Source organism: Monodelphis domestica, chromosome 1 (assembly GCF_027887165.1).
Source record: "Monodelphis domestica isolate mMonDom1 chromosome 1, mMonDom1.pri, whole genome shotgun sequence".
Taxonomy (NCBI): domain Eukaryota; kingdom Metazoa; phylum Chordata; class Mammalia; order Didelphimorphia; family Didelphidae; genus Monodelphis; species Monodelphis domestica.
In genome coordinates, this window is record NC_077227.1 from 317552376 (window position 1) to 317579371 (window position 26996).

The following is a 26996-nucleotide window of genomic DNA, read 5'->3' on the forward strand; positions in this document are numbered from 1 at the left end:
CTTAAATCCAATCTTTTTTACAGCTATTCCCAAAACAGGGTCCCTGCACAAAACCCCCTGGATGCCCCCTGAGCTCCTCAGTTTCATCACCCAACCTTCTCCCCCATTAAAGTCGAAGGTCGAAATGCTGCAGGAATAAACCTGGGAAGTTTGCACAGCTAATTAAGAAGAAATCCCCATCTCTTTTCAGACTCCAGGTTTATTGTTCCGGGAGCTGACAGCATGTAATTACCAGAATGACGGAGTCATTAATGGAAGGGAACCTGGGTGCTTACCAAGCCTGACGTGTCCAAAGCAGAATATGCAGCCATCAGCACCGTTCACAACTGACTGGATCACGTCTGCCACAGTTCCGGAGCACACCTCGGCCTGCGGAAGAGGAAACACGGGGGTGGGAGTGGGTGCGAGATCAAGGGCCACAACCTCCCTACTTACCACCCCATCAGCCACCAACACCAAGAAAGAGCAGTTAATGGCTCTCCTCTGGAACTCAGTAACCAAATCACACCCCCTGGCCAATTTACAAGCATTTATTAAACACCTACTGGATACCAGGGAGTAGGGAGATGAAAACCGAAAGTGAGATAGTCCTTGTTCCCCTAGAGAGGCCTTGAGAGAACGCTGCATATGCAGATAATAAATACAAAGCAGATAAAAAATAATTGCAGTGGGACACAAGAAGGTCAGCTCCTGGAGTGCTATTTTTGCCTTTCTCCAGAACTTAGAAGAGTGCTTTGCCCAGAGTAAATATTTCACAAATATTTGTTGACTGATTAGCTGACTTAGGCTAAAAAGGCTAAAATCCGAGAGAATGGGAGCTCCTGTAGAAAATGGCTCTGGAGGGATTTAGGAGTAATGGTGAAGAATGAGAGTTATTATTCTATGTGGTGCCCACATATGAGGCCTGCAAGGTAAATGCCAACATAGTCAAAGAAGAATGGCACCCTTACATATGTAAATATACAAACAAGTATCATATGAACAGTTAAAAAAAATTTTAAATCAGCTTTTATATTTTTCGTTTATTAATTCTATATAGTATTACTTTTATAAATTATAATGATAGATAAATTATAAATTTTATATATTCTTAACACATTATATAAATTCTTATATAATAAATTATGTAATAAACTAATATTACTATATAATAAATTGATATTATTATATAATAAATTAATATAGTATTACTATAAAGTATTTATGTTTTTTAATTTCATGGTATATATGTTGTATTTTGAAGAACTAGGAAAGTTGGGGCAGCTAGGTGGCTTGGTGAATAGAGAGCCAGGCCTGGATTTGGGAAGACTTGGGTTCAAATACTGACCTCAGACTCTTCCTAGCTTTATGACTCTGGGCAAGTCACTTAACTCTGACTGATTACCTATTCTCTGCCAGGAAACTGATATTGATTCTAAGATAGAAAGTAAGTTTTAAAAAGAAAACCTAGGAGACTCTAGGGGAGAAAAGCCCTTGGGGCCTGGTTTATGCATCTATTCAAACATCCTAAAGTGGAGAAGGGTAGTAGCTGGTCTGCAGATCCAGAAGGCAACAGCCCCAAGGAAGGAACTAACTTCTCTTCCCCACCATCTCTGGCTGCCCAGAGCCAGCTTGGAAGAGTTCAGAGCCTAACCTTCCTCTCCTTCTTCTTTCTCAGTTTCCAAATAGTTATTTGATCAGATTTTGTCAGAACATTAAATTTATCCTCATTTTGCAATCCAAAATAGTTGCCTGAAGTTTGTTATGGGTTTTTTTTCTTTTTTTCTTTGTTTTACTCTTTGGCACAATTTTTGGGGGCGTTCAGACTGTCACAGTACAAGTCAGGAGAGCTTTCCGTCGAGCCTAGACTTCTGAGTCACTCCTTGCTGCTCCCAAGCCGGCCCTCCCTGCTCCAGGAGTGTTGACAGGAGTAAGAGCAAGCGAGCCAGGTGAGATCTATTGATGGAGAAGAGCGGAGTCTGGAAAGTCTCATGCAGCCGACGAGCTGTGCTGAGAACTGCCTGAGGTCTTGAACGACTGACAGCGCACGCAATAAAGGGCTGAGAGGAGATGGCTCTGCATCACCAAGTCAAGGCACCCCTGACAGCATCTTCTGAGCCCTCCCCTAGTGTCTAGAACAAGAAGACTCCCACTTTGTCCAGGGAGACCGGGACGGTGTCTCACCACGTTTCATGGTTCCTAGTGGAATGAAGGACCCACCTTGTCAGCAGAACCCCATTTTGAGCTCTTGATTCGCTCTCTCCATTAATGAGAAGGAAAATTCTCCCTCACTATTTCTCCCACGCCCTAGGAAAGGCTCCAAGCAATGAAGAGGCAGCTCCAAAAGCCAGGTGCCAGAGGAGCCAGGCTGGCGCTTCCTTCCCTCTGAACAGCCCTGTTCTCCCCCACTCACCTGGGCAGCATCCTGTGGGAAGACAGCGTCAAAAGCAAACATCTTGGGGACTGCACCAGGGGTTCTCCGGGAGCCCCCATTGGCCGGGGAACTAGCAGCTGGGTCATACAGCGTCACCTGTTTCTTCCGGGCATCCACCTTCAGGAAGGACATGGGCTCGGACGAGTGAGGAGCGCCCGGGGATGTACAGATCCTCACCATCACCTTCACCTGAGAAAGAGAAAGGCAGGAAGTGGGCTCCCTGAGCAAACCTCTAACAGGAACCATTGAGCTCTGTTCTGCTCCTCATCCCAACTCATTGGCAACCATCACTTTGATGCCCCAATATAGCAAGAAACAGACAGGGACACAGAAATGCAGGAAAGGGGGGCAGCTGGGTGACTCGACGGATTAAGAGTCAGGCCTAGAGACAGGAGGTCCTGGGTTCAAATATGGCCTCAGACACTTCCTAGCTGTGTAACTCTGGACAAGTCCCTTAACCCCCATTGCCTAGCAGAGATTTTAAAAAACAAAATAAAAAATAAATAAAATAAAATAAAAAAGAAGTGCAGGAAAGCTTGAAAACCTTATTCACAGCTGAGAACACACTTTTTTCATATAATAAAAAGGGATGATGTAGTCTAGTGGAAGGTGCCCTGGATGTATAATCTGGAGGAACCAACATTATGCCCATGGGCATGTCCCTTAAAGCCTCCAACCCTCAGTTTATTCTTCCATTAACATAGGAAAATAAATACCTCTACTAGTACCAAATGCAATAATGTATGTATAATGTTTTTCAAACCTCAAAGCATTATATAAATGTCTCCTATTATTATTTTTTATCAAGAGTTCTTCTACTTCTAGTGCTTAAACATTTATGAAAGTCATTTCCTTCTCTGTAGAATGAGGGAGTTGGATCATCTCTAATAAGAAGAATTAGGGGCAACTAAGTGTAAAAGCTGATGGAGTGTTGGGCCTTGAATCAGAAAGGTTCCTCTTCCTGAGTTCAAATCTAGTCTCGGACATTTCCTAGCTATGAGATCCTGGACAAGTCACTTAGCCCTGTTTGCCTCAGTTTTTTCATCTGTACAATGAGCCAGAGAAGGAATGGCAAACCACTTCTAGTACCTTTGCTGAGATAACCCCAAATGGGATGGTGACAAGGCAGCCACAACTGAAAAACAACTAAACAACATCCTTTTTCTTATGATCCTATGGCCCATGTGGCTTGAGATGGCTTCCTCTCCCCTGGCTACTCCAATGACACTGCAGTAAGTCTGCCTCCAATGGGGTGTAGGGTGGGATGGGATTGGGGCACTCCAGCTGTTAAAGGCTTTAGTAAGAACAAAAACAAAACTTTCCTCCAAAGTCAAAAAGGCATCTTCCTCCCCTTCTTCTGCCTTGGAAGTGCCTCAAGAAAGGAAGGAGAAACAGGAAGAACCTAAATTCTAAAGCCCAAGACTATGACCCTACAATTGGGGAAACACCTCTTCCTGCCCCCCCCCAAGATCCCTTCTACTCCAAAGCAGAGGTGGAAGGAGAGGCAAAGTCAGACTTCTACTGACTTGGGACTGTGGGGCACATTTTCTGTGCTGCTACTGCTGCTGCTGCTGCTGGATCATTAGGATGTATGACTGAGAGGGTGTCTCTGGGTACATTTCTTTGTGGCCAGGAAGAAAGAGGATTCATTCAGATCATTGGGTAGCCTGAATGGTCTCCTGCAGGCCTAACTAGACCCCCAGAGCCCTAGGGCCATCTGCTGCTCTGGCCTGGGCTGGCTCACTCACCCATTAGCCTCACTTAACAAGAATAAATGCAAGGCTGGGGAGGAGCTGTGGGTGGAGTGGCCTGGAAAGGAAATTTCTGCCTATCAAATCATATTTTCACATCAGTTTCTGATGTCAAATTGAAGATGCGCTCCTTTCAGGGGGAAAAATACCCCTGACTCCATTCAAAAGCTTGGAGATATTTGCCTCTGTGTGCTATAATGATGGATTTGGAAAAGGACAATCTGGGTTCAGATCCTGCCTCTGACACTTAATTTGTGTGACATTGAGTACTTTTCTGGGGTTTAGTTTCCTTGATTGTAAAATGAGGGAGTTGGGTTGGAAGACTGATCTTCCCAACTTCCTATCTGATCTCAGATGCTTACTAGTTAAGTGATCTTGGACAAGTCACTTAATTCTATTTGCCTCAGTTTCCTCATCTGTAAAATGAGCTGGAGAAGGGAATGGCAAACCACTTTACTGCCAAGATCTCTTCCAAATCAAAATCTATGATCCCACAATCTCCTTATCTTTTCAAGTCTAAGCAAACACAATCCTTGCCTACCCTACCTCTGTAACATCTCTTCTCCAATCTTTCATAAAAAATCAAAAGCTGAAAGAGAGGGTTGCCCTGAGAGAAAAGGGGAGGAAGAGATAGAATGGGGTAAATCATATAACATAAAAAGGTGATAAAAATCAATACACAGAGGGGAGGATAAGGGTGGGGATGGGCAATGCTTAAATTACTCTAATTATAACTGGCTCAGAGAGGGGAAAAACAAGTGTACTCAGTGGGGTATAGAACCCTACAGAGAAGAAGAGGAACAAGATAAGGGAAGGGGGGTGGGCAATTGAAGGGAGGGAGAACTGGTAGGGTGACAAAAAGCAAAATTATTGGGGAGGAAGAACAGAGTAAAAGGGAATAGAGCAGGATCTAAAGGGAGTAATACTATGGAAGAAAATACACAGTTAATAATCATAACAATAAATGTGAATGGATGAACTCACCCATTAAAAGGAAGCAGATAGCAGAGTGAATTAAAAACCAGAATCCTACTGTATGTTATTTAAAGAAACACATTTAAGGCAGGGAGACACACACAGATTCAAGGTAAAAGGCTGGAGCAGAATTTATTATGTATCATCTAAAGTAAAAAAAAGCAAGAGTAGCAATCATGATACCATGATATCCTGACAGCTACCTCATTACTTTAATTACCATCCATGTGGACTAGTGCAGTAGCCTCCTTATAGATCTTCTTCTCTCCTCTCTCTTCTTCCAATCCATCCTTCACACCCTTGCCTGTTAAATTTTTCTCTGTCCTTCATCTGCTCAATAATTTTCACTAGCTCCCTACTGCCTCCAGAGTATAAATCAAACTTTTCTGCCACACATTCACAAGACTATCCAAAATCTGGTGCCACCATTCTTTTCCCCACCTCTTCCATTCACTCAACACTACTCTCTTCTCTCAACTCAAATCTCTCATTTTTATTCAACCTTTCCTTTCAGTGTATCCTATACCTAAATGCCAGTCATCTCTCTCACTCAACCCTACTGAAGTCCAACTCATCCTTTAAAAACCAGCTCAAATGCCTCTTCCTAAAGAAACCTTTCCTGATGCCCTCCCCTTAAGTTCCCAGGTCCTAAGCAGGAAGTATTCTGCCATGAACCTCACTTAGCATTTGGGCACCCATAGTCAAAAAGCAAATTACAGTTGGAGCTGGGCTTAGAACACACATCTACTAACTCCTAGTCTAACATTGGACCAAATTGCCTCCCCAATTCTTTGCAACCCCATTTAGGTTTTCTTGGCAAAGATACTGGAGTGGTTTGTCATTTCTTTCTCCAGTTCATCTTACAGATGAGGAAACTGAGGCAAAAGGGTTAAGCAACTTGTCCAAGGTCACCAGGCTAGTTTTTGTCCAATGTCAGATTTGAACTCAGAAAGATGAGTCTTCCTGTTTCCTTACTCCAGGCCTGGCATTCTATCCACCATCACCCATTATGAAGAAGTCAGGCAGAGATTATTGTCTTCACTTTACAAACAAAGAAACTGAGGTCCATGGAAGGAATCAAACCATAGAGGCCCTCAGAAGTCACTGAGTCCAACCCCCTCATTTAACAGGTAAGAAAACAGACACCAAGAAATAAAGTGATTTGCCCAGAGTTGTGCACATATTCAATATCTGAGACAGGATTTGAACTTAGGTCTTCCTGACCTTAAAGCCCAACTTTATGTCCATTATTCTTCACCTAACTGTGAAGCAGCTGGACTCAGTGCTTCTTTCAAGCAAATCCTGAGTGTGAAGGATATGGTGGAAGGATAAGTTACAGAATGGACTAGACAATGTTTAAGTAGTTAGGTGGTGTAGTGGCTAGAGTGTCTGACATACTCATCTCTGATTTCAAATACAGCCTTAGACACTGACTATGTGACCCAGGACAAGTTGTTAACCCTGTTAGCCTCAGTTTCCTCATCTATAAAATGAGTTGGAGAAGGAAATGGCAAACCACTCTAGTATCTTTGTCAAGAAAACCCCAAATAGGATCACAAAGAGTCAGACAGGACTGAAACTCAGTGACTCAACAACATCTAAAGAGACATCGTCAGGAAGAAGGACTCAACTCATGCTGTTTGGACCCAAAGGATAGGCCTTGAAGTAATGGAGAAAAATACCTTTAGGCTTAAAGTCAGGAAAATCTGCCTACCACTCGGAGCCTTCAAAAAACAAAATGAGCTACTAAGGGAGGTAGTGGACAACCTATCACTGGAACTACAAAGATACGATAGAAATTAATAGAAAGATAGGAGAAAATTTTCTTCAGGTACAAGTTAAACTAGCTGAATCCCCTTCAAATTCTGAGATTCAGTGGAAAGGAAGCAAAATTACCAATCAAAAACCATCTGAAGAAATAAGAAGAGTTAGGAGGAACGGGGTTAAAATGGAAGCAAATACAATGGATTGAGAAGTAACAGATATCAGAGTTAAGCTAGGGGGGCTCTCAAATAATGATAGTATAAGTATCAGAAAAAAATTAATAAAAAGAGATAGTGTTAGAGGGACTGAGGGAAGGCAGGGATATTAATACAATGTTGGGTGAGCTGGGAATTGGTCCAACCATTTTGGGAAACAATTTAGAATCATGTAAGAAAAGAGTCCCAATAGTAGACATACATCCCAAGGTAAAAACAGAAAGAAAGGTTCAATATAATTTTTTTTTCCTGTGTGATAGTAAAAAACTGGAGACAAAATAGATGTCAATTAATTAGGGAATGAATTTGGATACAATGGAATATCATTGACTAATATGAAAAAGTCGAGAAAAACATGAGAAGATTTATATGACCTGATGATGAACAACAATATTCACAGTGACTACACAATGCAAATGAAACGATCCCTAAATGGAAGTCAAACTCTAAATAACTGAAAATGGGATAATGATGTTAGGGAATCAATAATGAAACGTGTCTCTCTCCTCTAGGCAGGTGCAAAGGATGATAACAAAAGCTGAATGTTGCATACGCCATCAGATTCAATCACCGACTAACTGGTTTTCTTTGTTATAAGGAAGAATTCAGTTGGGGGTAGGGTACATATAAAAAAAAATGACTGATATAAACAGACATCAATTAAACATTTTTAAAAAGAAGAACTAGAAGTAATACTATCAACCAAACCAGACTTGGAGTTAGGAAGATCCGAGTTCAAACCCAACCAAAGACTTTTACTAGCTATAGGATTCTGAGCAATTAACTGCTCTTAGTTTCCTCATCTGTAAAATGGAGATAATATTGGTACTTACTTTCCAGGGTTGATATAAGGATAAAATGAGATGTTTGTGAAGTGATATTATAAATGTTTAAATGTTAACTTTTTAAAGAACTGTATAAACGTTAAGTATTATTGTTATTAAAAGAGATAGTAGTAGATACAGAGACATAGAAATTTGCCAAAAATAAAAGGGAGAGGAGGAACTAAGACATCTGAAGACAACATTATAATAAAATTCAACAAGTTGGACACAGCTATGGTAAATAGAAGAAAACTAATCAATAAAAATGGTTGAGAAGCAAAATAAACTATCAACATCTCACCCCTAGAACATAAATTATGGCTTGAAAAGCAACACAAAACAAGTCCATTCTCTCTTCTCCATAACAGAACTACAAGCACTTAAAGTCAGCTACCATATGTCCACCATCTTTCTTCTACAGGCTAAACATCATTTCCTTTAACTCATCCTTATATGTCATAAATTTTCCCTCACCAACCTACTTATCCTCTTGGAGGTTTTCCAACTTAATCTTTTTTGTGTTGTGTGGTTTGTTTGGTTTTTTTTATTCAGACCTGTAATTTAACAAATAAAGGGAACTTCCTTTCACCAATGAAGACTTGCAACTTGTCTTAAACATACATAGTCTTTGAGAGTTGCCTTGGGACACTGAAAGGTTAAGTGATTTGTCTAGGTAGTATGGGCCAGACATGGTATTTCAATCTAGGTTTTCCTGGCTCTAATGCCCACTTTCTATCTACTACACAACAGTGTCTCTTAATTTATCTATGACCCTCCTAAAATATAGTGAAAAAAACTAGACTCTGTCCCCCAGATATAGTATGATAGGAGCAGAGGACAGCAGCCCTATCACTTATCTCCCTTGGGAAACTACATTTTATTAATGAAGTCTAAGATCGCTTTCATTTTATTGGCAGCTACACTACAATCCTGGCTCAAAGCACTCCTGATCAACTCAGGACTTCACATTTTTCATTGGAACTGCTAATGCTTCAGATCTCCTCCTCCCCTTTGCTCTAAGGAAAGTCCCACCAAAATAGACTGAGAGAATGACAAAAGACAGCTTGAATGGTATAGGAAAGAGAATGGGGAAGAAGATGCAGGCAGAGTGGAAAGGCAGTCCTCAAGAGATCCAGAGGTAAGAAATGGAGAACTCAGCATACACCAATATTGCTGAATTAAAAAAAAAAAATAAAAAAGCAGATCAAAAATATAAATTAAATTCCCCAGTTGTCTGGTAGCCCTACAGCTAATAATATCAATAAACAAACAAATGGGGAATGCTCTTGAGCCCCAATATAATCACCACCTCTATGTATAGCAAAATATAATCACACAAGCAGCTCTTTGAGATTTGCAAATGAAAGATGCCCTAAGGGCAAAGTATGAGGCTGTTTGTTATTATTCTACTGATAGAATTTGCAAATACTTGGGAAAGGGTATAGAAGGCATCAGGGAAAAACAGCCAGTGAGAGGAAAGACATGGCTTAGGTAGGAGGCTGATGACATTCCTTGGTTTTATATTACAAAAAGGTCCTAAATCAGCTGGGAGGAGAGGAAAAAAAAAAACTAAAGAAAAGGAGTGGTGTTTGAAACTCACAAACTCTACACATATCACACTCCTGCAGTAGGTTAAAGTCCTGTATGTGTTGGTAAATATTTAACAACCAGATAGGAAAAAAATCCAAGCACCACATACTTTTAAATTAAATCTGCATTAATAACATTTTCTCCATCATTTTCTTAAATCTAGACAATAAACAAGACAATAAATCAGGCCCTGATTTATAGCAGCTTGATGATTGATGATTTCCCAAGTGTAAATGTTCACACTGAAAATTTAACAATCAGGTTGAACTGGCTCCAACATACTCCTTCCTGTCCTAAAAGGCTATAGTTGTGGGTTTGATCACTACTCAGGCCAGGCAACTTTGCTTGATTTCTTGATCATGAGGGAGAAGAGACGGAGAGCAACCTCTGAACCCAGTCATACTTCCTTCAAAGGGATGCATTAGCCCCAAGTCTGGCTGACTGAGTGTAGCCCCAAATTCCAAAATCCCAGAGTAAGAAGGGCTTCACAGGTCATCTGAGCAGGAATCCTAACCTCACTCCTAGAGTCAAAACATATTTTGTGAACAGAGGCCAGGAACATCTTTGGATTCTGTGTCTGTCTATATGTCTTCTTGGTTTGCCCTGTGAGATTGGAAGCACTTTGAAGGCAAGGACCATAATTAGACTATAGTATATGTCAAGATATAAATTCCTAGAAAAAAATAGTTTACACCCACTACTTCCCCTTTCTCACTGACCATGAATTCTTTCCTTGCAATCTAGTTCCTGACCTCCCACTGCACCAACTTTGTTCCATCCAATCACCAAAATCTATGAGTTACTAATACAAAATCTAAATTTCTAAGAACAAGACCTCAATTGACCTTTCTACAGCGTTTGATACCAGGGACCTCCTCCTCTTCCTGGATATTTTTCCTTCTCTCAGTTTCTCCTTCTCTTGCCTCTCTTCTTACTTCTCTGATTTCTCTTCATTATTCTTCTCAATCTCAATGCAAGTGTATCCCATTTGGTTCTCTCATAAGCCCTCATCTTTTTTCCCCTTTATATTTTCTCAAATTATGATTTATCTAATCCATTCACATAAATTCAAAACTTCAAAACAAATGAGCCTTAATCCATCCCTAATTTTCCTCCTAAACTACCTCCCTGAATCTCCAACTAGGCATCTTCCCCCGGATGTCCAACCAGCATCTCGAGCTCAACATGTCCCAAAGAGAACTCATCGTGTTCCCCTCCTCTAAAATCCTTCTTTCTGTTACTGATAGATACAACAATCCTCCCAGTCACACGCAGCCCTGAAATCTCAAGTCATCTTGTGCTTTTTTCTTTCTCTTTTACTTTCTACATAAGGTCAGCAGCCAAATCTTGAAGATTCTGTCTCTGCCGCATTTTTCAAATCTATCCCCTTCTCTCCACTCACCCAGCTACCATGCTATTTCAGGTTATTTCAATCCTTACCTGACCATAATAGTCTCCTAACAGGTCTTGCTGCTTTCAACCTTTCCACTCTCCAATCATATAGCTATCAGGATAATCATCCTAAGAAACTGTGCTGGCCATGTCTCTCCCCTGATCAGGAGCTGCCTAGTGTAGCTACAACAAAATGCAAACTCCTTAACCTGGCATTTAAAGTCTTATGCAATTTGATCCCAGTCTATCATCTGCCTTCATCTGTTTCTTAAATGAATAATTATGAACCTTTGACAATTATCCCTAGGACCCCGATAGAATCAATCACCAACTGGAAATCTGGACCACAAATGGGAATTGGAGAAGGGATAGTGAATCCAGAGGGGTGCTATATTAGCATCCTAGACAGCCCCTAACACTAACCTTAAAGGACTATTCTATGCTTTTCTATTTCTTCTATTATCTGTCCTCACTTCTATCTTCTCCACATTTTCTTTTCTTAAATCTAAACTGTTCAATGAATCTTCTGTCCGTCCACTCTGATCTCTTTAAACCATTCCCCTTCCTTCTCATTATCTTTGCTTCTCTAGAATTTAATTCTAACGAGTTTCCCATTCCTTCTAGGCTGACTTCCTCTAAAGATTTAAGTCATGGAATTCTATCTACCTTTTTTTTGCTGAATCAATTTATCAATAAGCACTGATTAAGTGCCTACCAGGGGTAGCTAGGTGGCACAGTGGATAGAGTGCCAAGGCTGGAATCAGGAAGACTTGAGTTCAAATCTGGCCTCTGACACTTACTAGCTGTGTGGCTCTGGCCAAATCACTTAACCTTGTTTGCCTCAGTTTCCTTGTCTGTCAAATGACCTAGAAAAGGAAATGGCAAACTACTCCATTATCTTTGCCAAGAAAACCCCAAATGGGGTCACAGAGTCAGACATGACTGAACAACAACACTGGTTAAAAAAAGAAAAAAAAAGCTTTTTTCTGTCTCCTTCTGGGCATCCCAGTGAGGCATTTAGAAACAGAAGATTTCAATTTGAATCTCAACTTTGCGGCTTGATAGCTATTTGACCTCAGGCCTCATGGACCTCTTTTATAAATGAGGTGACTTCTAGCTCTACCATCCCAATCCCTCAGAAAGCTCCCAATCTAGACAATATAGAAATTTTTTAAATTAAGTAAGACATACAGTGCAGTGCACTCCAAGAGAACTCAATAAATTCCCATTGATTCCCATATGCATTTACCAAGTATCCAGGACTATCAATGAATTTATTCACAAGCTTTAATCTAGCCTGTTTTAAAAGCATGAGAAGGCGCGATTATCTTCATTCCACACCAGGCACGTGGCTGATTCCAGAAATTCTTCTCCATTTCCGTAACAGCACAATAGTCAATCCTCATATCCTGTGACTGAATAAAGAACTCAGTCCATAGCAATAAAAATCATGAGAGTATGTTGGCAGGGGCATTGCAGATACCCCTGAAATCCGCATCGAGAGCCAAAGACACCCTGAGAAATTCATCTTGTGCAACGCACACCCACAATTGGCTGTTCAGGCAGGTTTGTAAAGCAAGCTTATTTAGACACAAACCATTCTGAATTAAGACTTCTTACCATCAAATTACTCGATTTCATTTTCCGCTGGAGAATGCCACCGTCCATTTTCCAGTGGAATCTCTTATTTCTCAACTACAGCGTAAATCAAATTACCAAAGTCTTATTTCAGAGCCAATATTTTTCATGGATTTAATTGTAAGTGACAGATATATAACCCTTGCAAAATTGGTTTACTGTGGATAGTTCTTACAAGCCCTCCATACACTCCCCCTTTCAGCATATGGCAAATTTATATGCAAAATTGCTATGCAAGCAGTTGAATAGCTAGCTCTCTGGGGAGAACCTTAAAGAAACACTTTTATATTGTACTCTTTAGAAACTGGCCTCTATTAGGCTCGAATCGATTCTTTATTCCCAGATGACACTAACAAAACTATTTCATTTTCAAATGGTCCTGCAAAGTAGAAGAAAATGTATCCTTCCAGGTAATTTTCGACAATTTCTTTTTTCTGTTCCTTAGCATGCCTTTGGCAGGCAAATGTGTTCTCCGGGTTTGAGAGCATCTCGAGATAGGAATAAAGGGTGGTTTTTTTGTTTTTTCAGAGAGCTGGGCAATTTGTGTTGCTTTAAGAAATGTTCCTCTCACCAGGAAATCAGTGATGCTGGGGTGGGGGGAATTGGGGTGGGGGTGGGGGGAATTAAACACCAATTTGTTATTTGTCATCAAGGAAACAGTCAAAGCCCGGCCAGGCAGAGAGGTCCCATCAACCTAGGTGATCCTGGGAGTCAGTGGGGTACTTGGTACTTAGCTGGGGCCCTGAGAATAAAAAGAAGAGGGAAAAAAACAGAGGGGAGCTAATGATTAAACAACATACCAGCCAGTGCACTCAGACAACAAAATGTAGTCTTTGAGATGCCCAGCTTGTGAACTGGTTTGTTGGTTCATGCTTTCCTCTAAGTGCCTCCTTCCCATTGTCTCCTACGGAAGGGATTTTATTATTTCTATACTGGGGAGGGGATGGGAGGGGCCAGAAGGGGAAAGGGGCCTGCCAGCATCTTGGAAGAGATGAGCGCTTTAAGTGGTTCTTCTGTGTGCTAGGATAGTACAAAGAGCACTCTGAATAGTACCTCAGAAGGGGGGGACAAATCTTACAAGAAAAAGGCTTCCAGCTACACAGGGGTGTTCTCAGAGGCAATGGGCAGGGGGGAGAAAATTAGGATTCGACTCAGCCACCCCAGTGAAAAGGATGTCTTTTTTAATACCACAATATGATAAATTATCTTAAGTAGCACATTAATGTCAGAAATTGAGCATAATCTAACTTCTTTTCAGTGACAATATTAAATGGCTTTCAGATACCTTTCCTCCCATTCTGACATTAAAGTTAATGACATCCAGGGAGACCAGGCACCATTTTTTTAGAGGATCTACTTTGCTTTTTTAAAATTTCACACACACACACACACACACACACACACACACACACACACACACACACAGAGGCTTCTTGCATTTAAAAAGAAGTTCACCTAAATAGTCTGAACTCTAGTGTCATCAGTGAATAGGAAAAGGAGGAGGGACCAAACTGGCTACATGATAGCCACTAATAGCTTAGGAAATTTCCTTCATTCTAAGAAGGACAGAATCACATATCATGACTTAAAGGGAACTCAGAGGTCATTAGTCGAACCCTTGACAGAATAAGAATTTCTCCAAGATGGGGAAGCCCCCAACTTGTCTCTCTTGAGGCAGCACGCCACTCCAGTCATGAACAATTCACTCCTAGGAAGTTTTTTCTATCCACAGAATCAGAGAATTTTGAGCAAAAGAGTATCCTCTAGACCAGTCCATAACTGAACAGAATCCCCACTAGAATATGCCTTGAAAAGAGGTCATCCAGTCTCTGTTTTTAAGATTTCCAAAGAGGAAGAAGCCACTACCTCCCAGGGTGACCCATTCCACTTCTGAACAGCTCTAATTGTTGTCCTAACATGAAGCCTAAATCTGCCTCTCTCTCCACTTCCCCTTATCACTCCTTGTTCTGCCCTTTGGGACCAAACAGAACAAGACTAATCGATCCCTTTTCCATGTGATAACCCTTCAAATCCTTGAAGATTATTATCACACTCCTTATATGGCATAGTCTATTTGGCTTCCTCAGCATCCTGGTCACCATCTTCCAAACATGTTCATCAACATCCTTCCTAAAACTCAGCACAATACTCCACACATTTCTGACCAAAGCAGGGAAGAAAGATATAAGTGATCCCCAGGAGCATTGAGGTAGTACAGTGGATGGAGTGCCAAGTCTAGAGCCAGGAGGACCTGAGTTCAAATCTGCCCTCAGACACCTTCTAATTGTGCCCCTGAGCTAGTCACTTAGTGTGGATTGCCTACCCCTTGCTGCTCTTCTGTCATAGAATTGATAGTAAGACAGAAGGTAAGGGTTTGAGAAATAAATAAAAAGAAAATAAAGAAAATCTCCTGGGATCCTGAGACATTTCATTCACTGACTATAGGGAGAATAGCAAATTGTTTACTGTGAATAACTGACACATTTGTGTACCTTAGAGTATGAAAAGTTCTAGCATCCCACATCTCATTTGAGCAGCCTTGAAATAGAGCTACTACAGGCATCATTCCCATTTTACAGATAGAGGAGCTGAGGCTAGAGAGCTTAAGTGATTTGCCATGGCCACAAGTGTCAGAGACAGGACCTCACAAAGATGGTGGATGCATCAACATTGTTCACATCTAACCCTGCTTAGGCTGGGTCTATACCACCCAAAAATATGATCATCGTGTAAAGAGCAATGGAATTAGAACACCTGAGATGGAATCCCAGTTCTGATATTTATCATATAACCTTGGGGAAGTCACCTCTCTTCCCCACCCAGGATGAGGTTCTTAACAGACTCCCATCTAGGCCCTGCTCCTGAACCTCTGCTCTGAGTAGAACAGAATTCTCACTTTCTCCCACATACAATGGAATGAGAAATTCAGAGTCAAGAAACTTGGAATCCAGTATTGGGCTTTGCCAATAAATCACTATGTGACCTCAGATGACCTCATCATTCATTTATTCAATAGATATTTACTGAGAACCTGTTACGTACAAAGGCAAAATGCCAGGTGATGTTAATCCAAACCACAAGTCTAGGGATTGGGGTTTTTTTTAATTCTCATGACATAATGGAGTTTTAGCATGTGTGTATTATAGAATATATTCCTCAAAGAGCTTGCAGTTTGGACCTCAGCCTCCATCGATGTAAAATGAGAGAATTGAACAAGTTTGTCTCTAAGAATCTTCCAAATCTAAGATGATCCATAGGGAAGTGGAAAGAATACCATAAGCCTCATAATCAGAAAACCCCAAGTTCAAGTCCCAGCTCCAACACTATAATAATAGTTATATAATAATCCCAAACAAGTCTCTTCCCTTCTGAACCTCAGTTTCCTCATTGGTACTACCTATCTCACAGGGCAATCAGAAGCTAAGGAAAGTGCTTCAGAAACCCTCAGGTGCTATAAATGTGTGTGATGTTCTAAAATCTCTCTAAGTCATGATGACTAATATTTTTAAGCTGAGTGAAATAGCCATGGGGCCTCTGAAGGAGATTAGGGGAGAGGGGTTCCCTAGGACAGAGGGAAGAGACTGGCCATCTATAGCTCACACCCAAACCACTCAAGGCCCCTCCTCACCATGGAAGTGTCACTTGGACTGCTCTCTCTGGGGTGGGCAAGCTTATGGCTAGAATGCTGAAGTCCACATTTCAAAAATCTGCCTAAATGAGTACTAGACTGAATATAAGAAGATCTAGGGATTTGTCCTTGCTCTGGCACTCTATGAAATGCGGAGATTGGGCATCTAACTAATAGTCTGTCAAGATACCTTGGGAGTTGGGGTGAGGAGTGGGTTGGGTTTAATTCCTCTTCCAGTTCCAATCCCCAAAGCATGATTATCTTTGTTGTAGTAATCTTTGTAGTGGGGTCCATCTCCACATCCTAGAAATAGGTTCCTTAAGATACCAAGTATGAAGAAACAACTGATCTTAGTACCTAGTTAAGATATAAAGAATGGGTGATGGGGAAGATATGTGACTTAGTAGATAGAGAGTCAGACCTTGAGTTGGGAGGACTTGGGTTCAAATAATCTGACTTCTGATATTTCCTAGCTATGTGACCCTGGGCAAGTCACTTAACCCCAACTACCTAGCCCTTACCCCTCTTTCTGCCTTGGAACTGATAATTTATATCAATTCTAAGACAGAAGATAAGGGTTTGTAGGGAAAAAAGATTGAATGGTTAAAATGGGAAATTACCAGATGGCCCACTTCCTTTCTGTAGGTGCTGCCTCCTGACCAGTGGCCTCATCCCATCCCAGGGTTTCCCCAAGACAGAAAAGTGTCACATCCCTTCCCCCCAAGTGAAGGTACCTTACATGACACCTGTCCCAGGTGCTTGACTCAGATGCTAAAATTCCTAGTCATGGTTCTAGGGTACAATGCTATTATAATGATGGCATGTGATATTTTTCAAATGCACTGTTTATCTTCTACTCCTCCAACAGGATCAAAAACTCTTCTTGGGCAGGAATCTCATTATTTCCTCTCAGATTCAGAGCTGTACACAGAGTAAGCCCTCTGGAAAATCTTGGGGACTTTTGCTTGGTCCAGACCTCTGAGCAGTTTACAGAATAATGACTAGGACTTGGCTGCTTTTCTTGGCTCAGAATGTGTAGCACAGATAGGTTTCTCCTCTTCAAGAAACTCCTCTGGATTATCTCAAGACACATCTCCCACAGCTCAGCTGGTTAGAGCATTGGACTAATGAGACCAAGGTCATGGGTTCTATCCCCACAAGGGCCAATTAGCCTTGCTCTATTCCAGGGCCACAATATGGAACTTTGCCTTGTAAATATGTGTCAGTGGTCATGTGTGCATGTGTGTGTGTGTGTGTGTGAGAGAGAAAGAGAGAGAGAGAGAGAAAGAGAGAGACAGAGACAGAGACAGAGACAGAGACAGAGACAGAGACAGAGACAGAGAGACAGCGAGAGGGAGAATGGTTTGGGGGCCTGGATAAATAATTTCAGACTTCAATGTAGATTTGGTTATCTGCATATCTGAAGCCAGGAAAGAGTGTTAAAATCCAATTACTAAATGGTCTAAGGGTATGAACAAGCACATTTCCAAGGAAGAAATCCAAGTTATCAATAGCCATATGAAAAAATCACTAATAATTAGAGAATTACAAATTAAAGCAATTATAAAGTCCTACCTCATTCACCAGATTGGAAAAGGGAAGTGAGGAATGTTAGAGGAATAATGGGAAAACAGACACATCAACACACACTAATATAATGGTGGAGTTGTGAACTGGATGTCCATTCAGATAGGCAATTTGGAATTATAACCCAAAAGTCACTAAACTATTCATACTCTTTGGACCAATGATGCTTCAACTAGGCCTAAATCAACAAAGAAATCATAGAAAGGGCTCATTTGTGCAAAAATATTTATAGTAGCTCTTTTGTAATGACAAAGAAATCAGAATTAAGGAAGTGCCCATCAAGTGAGGAATGGCTAAACAAATTAAGGGATGTGAACTGTAATAAAATATTAGTGCACTATGAGAAATGAGGAAAAGGATGATCTTAGAGAAACATGGGAAGAACTCATACAATAGCAATACTGTAGAAGAAAATAACTTTGCACATAGTAAGCATTTAATAAATGCTTGCTAACTTATTGACATGACTTTGCCAATCAAACAATGTCCAACTAAGATTCTAGAGAAACTATGCTGCCCACCACTTCCAGAGAGGTGATAGATTCAAGATGCAAAATGAGGCCCACCTCTGTTGGACGTAGCCAATGAAGGAATTTGTTTTGCTTGACTATGTATATTTGCTAATGAGAATTTTGTTTTTCTTTTTAAGGTTGGTAGGGGACAACAAAGTATGGGAAAAGGGGAAAGAGATGCTTATTAAATAAAATGTGTGAATATATGTATACATGCACATATGTATACACATATATAGGCATGTAATACATGTGCAACATATTATATATGTGTATACATGTATACACACACATGCACATTCAGCATATATGAAAGAGTATTAGACCTGAAGTCAGGAGACCTTAAGTTAGAGCTCAAGGATATATATTAGTTGTATTGGTGGTGGTGGTAGTGGTGGTTTTTGTTCAGTCATGTCCAACTCTTCTTGACCCCATTTGGGGTTTTCTCAAGCAAAGATAGTAGAGTGATTGGCCATTTGCTTCTCTAATTCATTTTACAGATGAGGAAACTGAGGCAAACATAGTTAAGTGACTTGCCCAGGGTCACACAGCTAGTAAGTGTCTGAGGCTAGACTTGAACTCAGAAAGGTGAGTCTTTCTGGCTCCAAGCATTCTATCCACTGTGCCAACATTAGTTGCATGTCTTCAGTCAATATGTTTTATACCTCGACCTCAATTTTCTCCTCTGTACAATAGGAATATCAATGCCTGAAGAACATATCTCATAGGATTGCTGGAAACAAAATGCTGAAAACACTTTGTAGGCATTAAAATGTTTCTTGGAACAAAAGTCATTACATGAAGGATAGATGGAGAATTCATCTGAACAGAATGAGCCTGAAGCCTGACCTAACTAAGCACAAAGAGATTCATCCTCATGGGACTGGCCCCATTAGTTTGTGTATGCTATCCTTTAAGGCAGGGGTCCCCAAACTTTTTATACAGGGGGCCAGTTCACTGTCCCTCAGACCGTTGGAGGGCTGGACTATTAAAAAAAACTATGAACAAATCTGTATAGCGCTGTCTGGGATAGCGGAGGCTGCAGCACTGGCTGTGATGGGCCTGTCACACCTCGCACAGACCCATCACTGCCACCACTATACTGGGCAGCAGTACACACAGTGCGGAATCCCCTCCCCCAGATTGCTGCTCACCATACAGAGGTCTTCCATTGTGCAGCCACATAATCCTTTGCGCGGCACCTTGTTCTCGTTCAGTTACTCTCAGAACAAGGTGCTACGTAAAGGATTATGTCACCGGAAGTTGTACTGTATGTGAGTGATGCTGTCTTTGCAGCACCGCCACATGCACTGCTCCTCTCACTGACCACCAATGAAAGAGGTGCCCCTTCCGGAAGTGTGGTGGGGGCTGGATACATGGCCTCAGGGGGCCGCCATGTGGCCTGTGGGCTGTAGTTTGGGGACCCCTGCTTCAAGGTGTGGATGGGAATGATCTCCATCCACAGAGAGAGTGTTCACACTGACGAGTTTTCCATTGAATGATTTACTGGAGAAATCCAAAGATGAATTAGACATAGCTCTACTAAGTAAGAACTCAACATAATAGAGAAGTTGAAATATTAATAATTTTTAATGTTCTTTTGGTCTAAACATTCTATTTCACTGGTGTAAAAACTCCCTGTATCAGTGCAGATCCAAAACTATTCTGATATTCATAATCCTAAAGAGTTTTTAGGGAAGGAAGGGCAGGAGGTCCTGGGTTCGAATATGACCTCAGATACTTCCTAGAGGTGTGACTCTGGACAAGTAACCTAAACCTAGCCCTTACAGCAATTCTGCCTTGGAACCAATACACAGTATTAATTCTAAAACAGAAAATGAAGGTTTAAAAAAAGAGTTGCCTGGGGTACTAAGAGATGAAATGATTTATCCCAAATAGCACAGCCAATGTGTGTCAGAGGCAGAATTTGAATCCAGGTTTATGACTCCAATCCTATCATCCACCATACTGTTTCTCATGCATACAACATATAGGTTTTAAATGCTTAAAGAAAGTGTTGTGTGTCCACAAAAGAAAAAGCTTCTTAACAGGAGGCTGGGCAAAGATAGCATCCAAGCTGAACCTAAAAGGATGGATAATGTGGAATAGGTGGAATGACGGACTAGAGTATTACAGATTCAGGGAACTACATGTGCAAATGCAGAAGTGTGCCAGACATGTCTAGAATGGTCTAGTTGACATGCTGAGCCCATAGAGAGAAGGACGTAGAAACAGAGCTAGAAAGGTAGAGCAAAGCTAAACTGGGGAGGGTCTTAAATACTTACATAAATATTCTGGACTCAATTTGCAAAAGAGAAAGTGCAAAGTGCAAATTAAGACCCACGTTGCTTTTCAAATTCAAAATTAAACTTAAATATCTACCATACAAAAGGTCCGCCTTCCTCCAACAATCGTATCTCTGTAACCATATCTGTTTACGAGATATATTTGCCCTAGTAGAATGTAAGCTACTGAAGGGCAGGAACTATTTTCTATTTGGTCTTTGGAGCATTAGCGCCTAACATAGTGCCTTTGTACATAGCAGGCTTTTAATAGATGCTCATTGGAACAAGCCCGGTGCTGAGGGTTGGAGGTGGAGATGTGAGAAATGAGTACCTCCATCAAGGTGCTGAAGTTCTAATAGGGGAGCTGGATGTGACAGGTATACAAATATATATGATATAAAAGAGAATAGATGGGGAAAGAGAGGTTATTGTTAGTCATTTTAATCATGTCTGACTCTTCATGATGCCATTTGGGATTTTCTTGGCAAAGATACTGGAGCAGTTTGCCATTTCCTTCTCCAGTTCACTTTACAGCTGAGGAAACTGAGGCAGAGTTATTTAACTTGCCCAGGATCACACAGCTAGTGTCTGAAGCTGAATTTGAACCCAGATCTTTCTGACTCCAGGCCCAATGATCTATCCACTTTGCCAAAAAGAAAAGAGAGCTTAAATGTGCAATACTTAAGTATTTTAATTTTTTGGTGATTGGCACAGAAACAATGCCCTTGTAAATTAGAAATGTATCTTAGTATTTCTACCAGATTACAGTTATAGTGAGGGCTCCAAACAATTGGATACACCATCTCACTGTATGTATGGTACTATGTGCTTTTTCTTGGCATCAAAAACTCTTTTGTGAAGAGACAATATTAACTTATGTATTAAATTATTTTAATACTAAAAAAAAAAAGGAGAGGAAAAGTATTATCAGAAAGATGGGGATAGCCACTTGCTAAGTAGTGACAGTACTCAGAGATTATGACTTGGGATTGTGATTTGATAAGGCAATAAGTAAGCAATTCTTCTAGACACACAGTCTTCACATGAAATATATGCTGCAATTTTATTTTTAAGCACACAAAACATTCCACTGCAGAACTTTATTGCCAATTCATTGAGGTTTGGAGGGAGAATGTTTTCAGTAAACAAAGTATACCACCATGGCACGGAATGCAAAATTCTGGGAAAGAAGGAAGGCAGCACTGTGTATTCCAATGATCTGTTCTATATGAACCATCAGGCATTTTCTTACTAATCGATCACGTAGGAATTAGAAGGGAGCAAACCCTTGTGGGCAGGAAAATCACCTGCATCATCACTACCACAAGCCTTGCCTGGGATGTCAAGGACAGTGGAGGGAAGTGAAGGGGAGAAAGAGAGAGAGGGCTGGTCTTGTCTTTTCCAGCCACAGCCTCTGCACCCTGGAAGCACTCTGGAAGCTCACAGAGAGGCCCACAGCTGGCTTGGAAGCCATCAAAGAAACCCATCACCAATACAGATGCTGCTGAGGGGACCACAAATTCCTGCGGAATCTGGCATCTGGAACCCAGGGCTGCCAAGCGGGTTGGTGGCCAACACAAGTCATAATTTGCCTTCCCTGATCCCTCCCTGCAGCCCCCTCTAATAATGACCTTTAATGCACTGATCAAGCATGTGCTACTTAACTAGGTTTGTGTCTTGTCTCTTATCCTTAGTCTGTCATCTGCATGAAGGCATTATTTGTGTCTTCCCTAAATTTTGTGTCTCCTCCATCACCAGCCCAGAGTTCTGTACACAGTAAATTCATTATGGATGCAAGCAGGGCTCACTCATATCTGATTTATCCTTTTATTTTCTCCTGTACTGATTCAGTGCTCTGCACAGGTTTCAAAGATTCAGAGGTGACTTCCTTAATATAAGGAGCTTCTTTCTGCATGAGGAAATGCTTTCTAACGAATCACACCTGTGACTCCCCAGAGACGTTAAATGACTTTGGAGCAGCTAGGCAGCACAGTGGACACATCACCAGGCCGGGAGTTGGGAGGACCTGGGTTCAAATCTGTCCTCAGATACTTCCTAGTTGTATGACTCTGGGTATGCCACTTAATCCCAATTGCCTAGTCCTTATTGCTCTTCTGCCTTGGAACCAATATTTAGTATTAATTCTAAGACAGAAGGAGGAGGAGGAGGAAGTGGAAGAGGAAGAAGTGGAGGAGGAAGAAGAAGAGGAGGAGGAGGATGAAGAAGACACTTCTCTAGGGTCACTGAGTCAATATAAGTCAGAGACAGAACTTAAACCCAGATCTTCTGGCTCTGAAGCTCTTTATCTTTTCCTTCACATTGCTTCTTGCCTTGCATATAGTAAATAGTTAATAAAAGGTTGCTGTCTGAAGGGATGAGATGGAACAGGCTGACACCCCACAAGGATGAGAAGAGGCTGACTTTGAAGGGTGTGACCAAGTAAGGCACATCTGTTCAGTATTATCCCCTTTGGGAAATGGGGGAAGGGGGGAAATAGCAGTGGTTATTCTTACTGAAGATATTACCAAAGATGATTCTATCAGCAAACCACAGAATATGAGGAATCAGAGAAAACTGTTTCCTTGAAGGCTGTTTTCCTACTTTTTTTTTAAGCCCTTACCTTCCATCTTGGAGTCAATACTGTGTATTGGCTCCAAGGCAGAAGAGTGATAAGGGCTAAGCAATGGGGGTTAAGTGACTTGCCCAGGGTCACACAGCTGGGAAGTGGCTAAGGCCAGATTTGAACCTAGGACCTCCCATCTCTAGGCCTGGTTCTCAATCCACTGAGCTACCCAGCTGCCCCCTGTTTTCCTACTTTTAATGAGTTAAAAAAAATGGAAAGCCAACTTTGAAACCAGACAGGAGTGTCAACCTTAAAGCATATTTGGGGTCCTGTATTCCATTCCTGACACCACAGTTAGGAAAAACAGGGACAACTCATCCAAGGTGACAATGAGAATGACAAAGGAACCATCTAATTTTATACTTTCATCTTCCAAATAAATAGTACTTCCAGAATTACTCACAGCCATTAAAAATTAGGGCATGGAAATTGAAGAAATATGATGCCCATCCACTGGAGAATGACTAAACAAATTCTGGTATAGGTTGTTATAAAATACTATTGTATTATGAGAAATGACAAGCAGGATGGTTTCAGAAAAACTTCAGAAGAGTTATATGAACTGATGAAAAGTGAAGTGTGACCAGAACCAAGAGAACACTGTATATGGTAATAGCAATATTGTAATGAAGATCAACTGTGAAAAGACTTAGCTACTCTAACCAATCAATGATCCAAGACAAATTCAAAGGATTTATGATGAAAAAATGCTATCTGCCTCCAGAAAGAGAAGTGATGGAGTCTGAATGAGAATGAAGGATAGGGTTTTTTTCTTAATTTTTCTTCCCTTTTTTTGCAACATGTCTAATACAGAAATGTTTTGCATGATTTCATATACTTATAATTGACATTTGGAATTTTTAACACAAAATTTTTGTAAAATGAATATTCAATATAAATAATGACTTTTTTTAAATTAGCACACACACACAGACAGATGTACACGCATACACATATATGAAGACACCAAGATGTTTCCCACACAAACACCCTCACACACCCACAGAGATGCATGTATACATACACACACATATACATGCACGTGTGCATGCACTTTTCCAACACCAGAACCCACAGCACCCTCTTTTACTTGAGAAGCTCAAGCAGAAGCTGAATCACCTCCTGTCAGGGAGACTGCAGTAGAGATTCCTGCTCTGTTGAAAAAATTAGTATCTGTAGTGGAAAAAATCACTGGATTTTTATTCATATGAAATGGGTTCAAATCCCAGCTCTGCCTCTTAGAAGTTGGTTGACTTTATAAAATATTTTAATAATTTTTTTTAAGTTGGTTGACTTTCAAGCTAGTCCTTTCCTTTTCTGGGTCCCAACTTCTTCATCTTTAAAATGGAAGGGGGGAATATGACAAGGTGCTCCATGAGGCCTCTTCAGCTCTAATGCCAGGAGGAACCTCCCAGCTCTGGAATGCTGTGGAGAACACAGCTCCCTCTTCACTGAGGCTAAAGTTGACCCACTATAATCTCACCTATGGGATTCTACTTTAAGAGGCCAAATAAGGAAGACTGTCATCCTCTTTAGCCTGAGCCCACACCAACCTTTATCCCCACACTCAAACACTGAGACTTGTATCTAGAGTGATGTTTGTGAACTCACATCACCACCACCGGCGGCAGTGCATGCACAGAAAAGCTCCAATACACCGCAAAGATGACCACACACCCACAGAGATTTAAATGTACACAAATACTGGCAGAGATGAACCCCACATGGATGCACGAATGCAGACTGATAGTCACACACATACTCTCCTGCACACATTTAAACTCCCAGACCATCTCCCCTCAGAGATGGCCACACACACATCCTCACCGCCATGCACAATCACACAAGAGATTCCATGTCCATCGACTCATACCCACAAAGATTAGCATAGATGCATGAATGCTAATGAATAACAGAGATGCATGAAAATTTACCCAAAGAAACACAACAATACCAAGAAATAGACCCACGCGGAGACCCTCACACCCAAAGATACGCATGTGTGCACACACCACTCTTATCACCACCCCGGGGCCCCTGGGCATCATTTTTCGGTTCTCTCCCCAGTCAGCTAGAAAGGGAAGCCTCTGACCTCCCATCATCTAACGCCTCCATTCTCCCTCCCTTCCTCCCTGCCTTGGTGTAAATTGGTTTTGCTCTGCATATTTTAGCCCTCCATTGATTTAATGGCTTTCCTCTTAATTTCCACTCTCAGGCTTGGAATGCAACTCTGTTGGTGACTTTTCTCAATTACTATTAAACACAAAACACCTTAGATTCAGTCTTTGCATGACACTATATACAGCCAACATTGTAAGAAGCACCGCAAAGTGAGAGACAAGGAGACCTGAGTCCAAGTCTTTACTGAAGTCAATCAACAAGCATTAACTCATACCAACTCATTGGATGATATCACCCTAGTGATCTGAAATCAACCATAAGGAATCTTGTAAGTTGGGGGGCAAGGAGAGAGAGTCTCTAGACTGCAATCTTATTTTCTTATTATTTGCTCCCAATTATCTGGTCATCTCACTGAGTCTCATTTTTCCCATCTATGAAATGGGGATAATACTCATAAACAGTCACCACGTAGGGTTTTATAAAGAAAATTCTTGGTAAGTCTTAAAGGGCTACTATATATATATACATATACATATACATATATATATAAATGGGGTCGTTATGAATCTTCATATGGCCATTAAGCAATAATAATAATCATGCACACATAGTCTATGCTAAAGACTTTTTAAAAGCATAGCTTTTAGTCAACTACTCTTTTGGCTCAAAGACTCCTAATTTTCTACTGCTGTCTAACGTGTGGCAAAGCTCAGATCTCTAGAATTCTTCCCATCTCAGTCCCAATACCTCTTCTTCATGCTTCTGCAGCACCATATGGGTGGTAGGACAAACTAACCTGGGATTAACAAGCAATACAACTTCCCCTTAGGTAATTAAAAGCATAAGGCTATCAGATGGGGTCATCTCCCAACAGTAATGGAGACAAAGTAATGGACAAAAAAGAATGTGAGCCTGAGACTTAGACATGGGTTTAAATCCTAGCTCTGCTCCTTAATAGCCCTGTGACCCAGAGCAGCTCACTTCATTCTTTGTGCCTCGGTTTCTCTACTCATAAAATAAGCATTAAATAAATAAAATAAAATAGCATTTGCCCTGACTCCCTCCTTGAATTGCTGTGAAGATCAAGGGGAGTTTGGGCTTTGTCATTTCTCAGGGACTATTTATAATTTGTAAAGAGACCAAAAGTAAAGTTTCTGGCACCCAGAGTGACTCCTCTGTGGAGGATTTTCAAAAAATGTGTCCAACAATGGGAGCTTCAGAGGCAGCTAAGTGACTCAGTGGATTAAGAGCTAGAGACAAGAGGTCCTGGGTTAAAATCTTGCTTCAGATACTTCCTAGCCATGTGACCATGGTCATCCCAATTGCCTAGCCCTTCCACTCTTTTGCCTTGGAATCAATATTTAGTAACAATTCCAAAAGAGAAAGTAAGGGTTAAAAAAAAAAGAATGAGAAGTTCTGGAGGAGAAAGAAGCCACACTGAAGTGCTGACAAAATCACAGAACTAGATCATTAACTCCAACTCCCTCATCTTACAAATGAAAAAACCAAGACCCAGAGAGGGTAACACACTTACTTAGAGATGGCCAGCTAGTAAGCATCTGAGCAAGACAGGATTTGAACTCAGGGTCTTCTTGACTCCAAGTCAGATACTCTACCTCAGCATCACAGATTTAGAGCAAGGAGGGAACTTAGAAGCCATCAAGTTCTCCCCTTTTAG

The 26996-nt window shown here is 41.1% G+C and overlaps 1 protein-coding gene across 2 annotated transcripts in view; it reads right to left on the reverse strand.

Annotated features, from left to right (window-relative positions):
- The window catches only part of KIF26A (kinesin family member 26A), a 173506-nt gene that overhangs the window by 24415 nt on the left and 122095 nt on the right, over positions 1–26996 (reverse strand). For both annotated transcript variants that reach the window (XM_056811181.1, XM_056811182.1), the window contains exons 6-7: positions 2393–2602; positions 276–369 (exon numbers count right to left, since the gene is read on the reverse strand). In XM_056811181.1, the coding sequence (XP_056667159.1) occupies positions 276–369; positions 2393–2602 (304 nt within the window). The remainder of the gene's footprint in view (positions 1–275; positions 370–2392; positions 2603–26996) is intronic.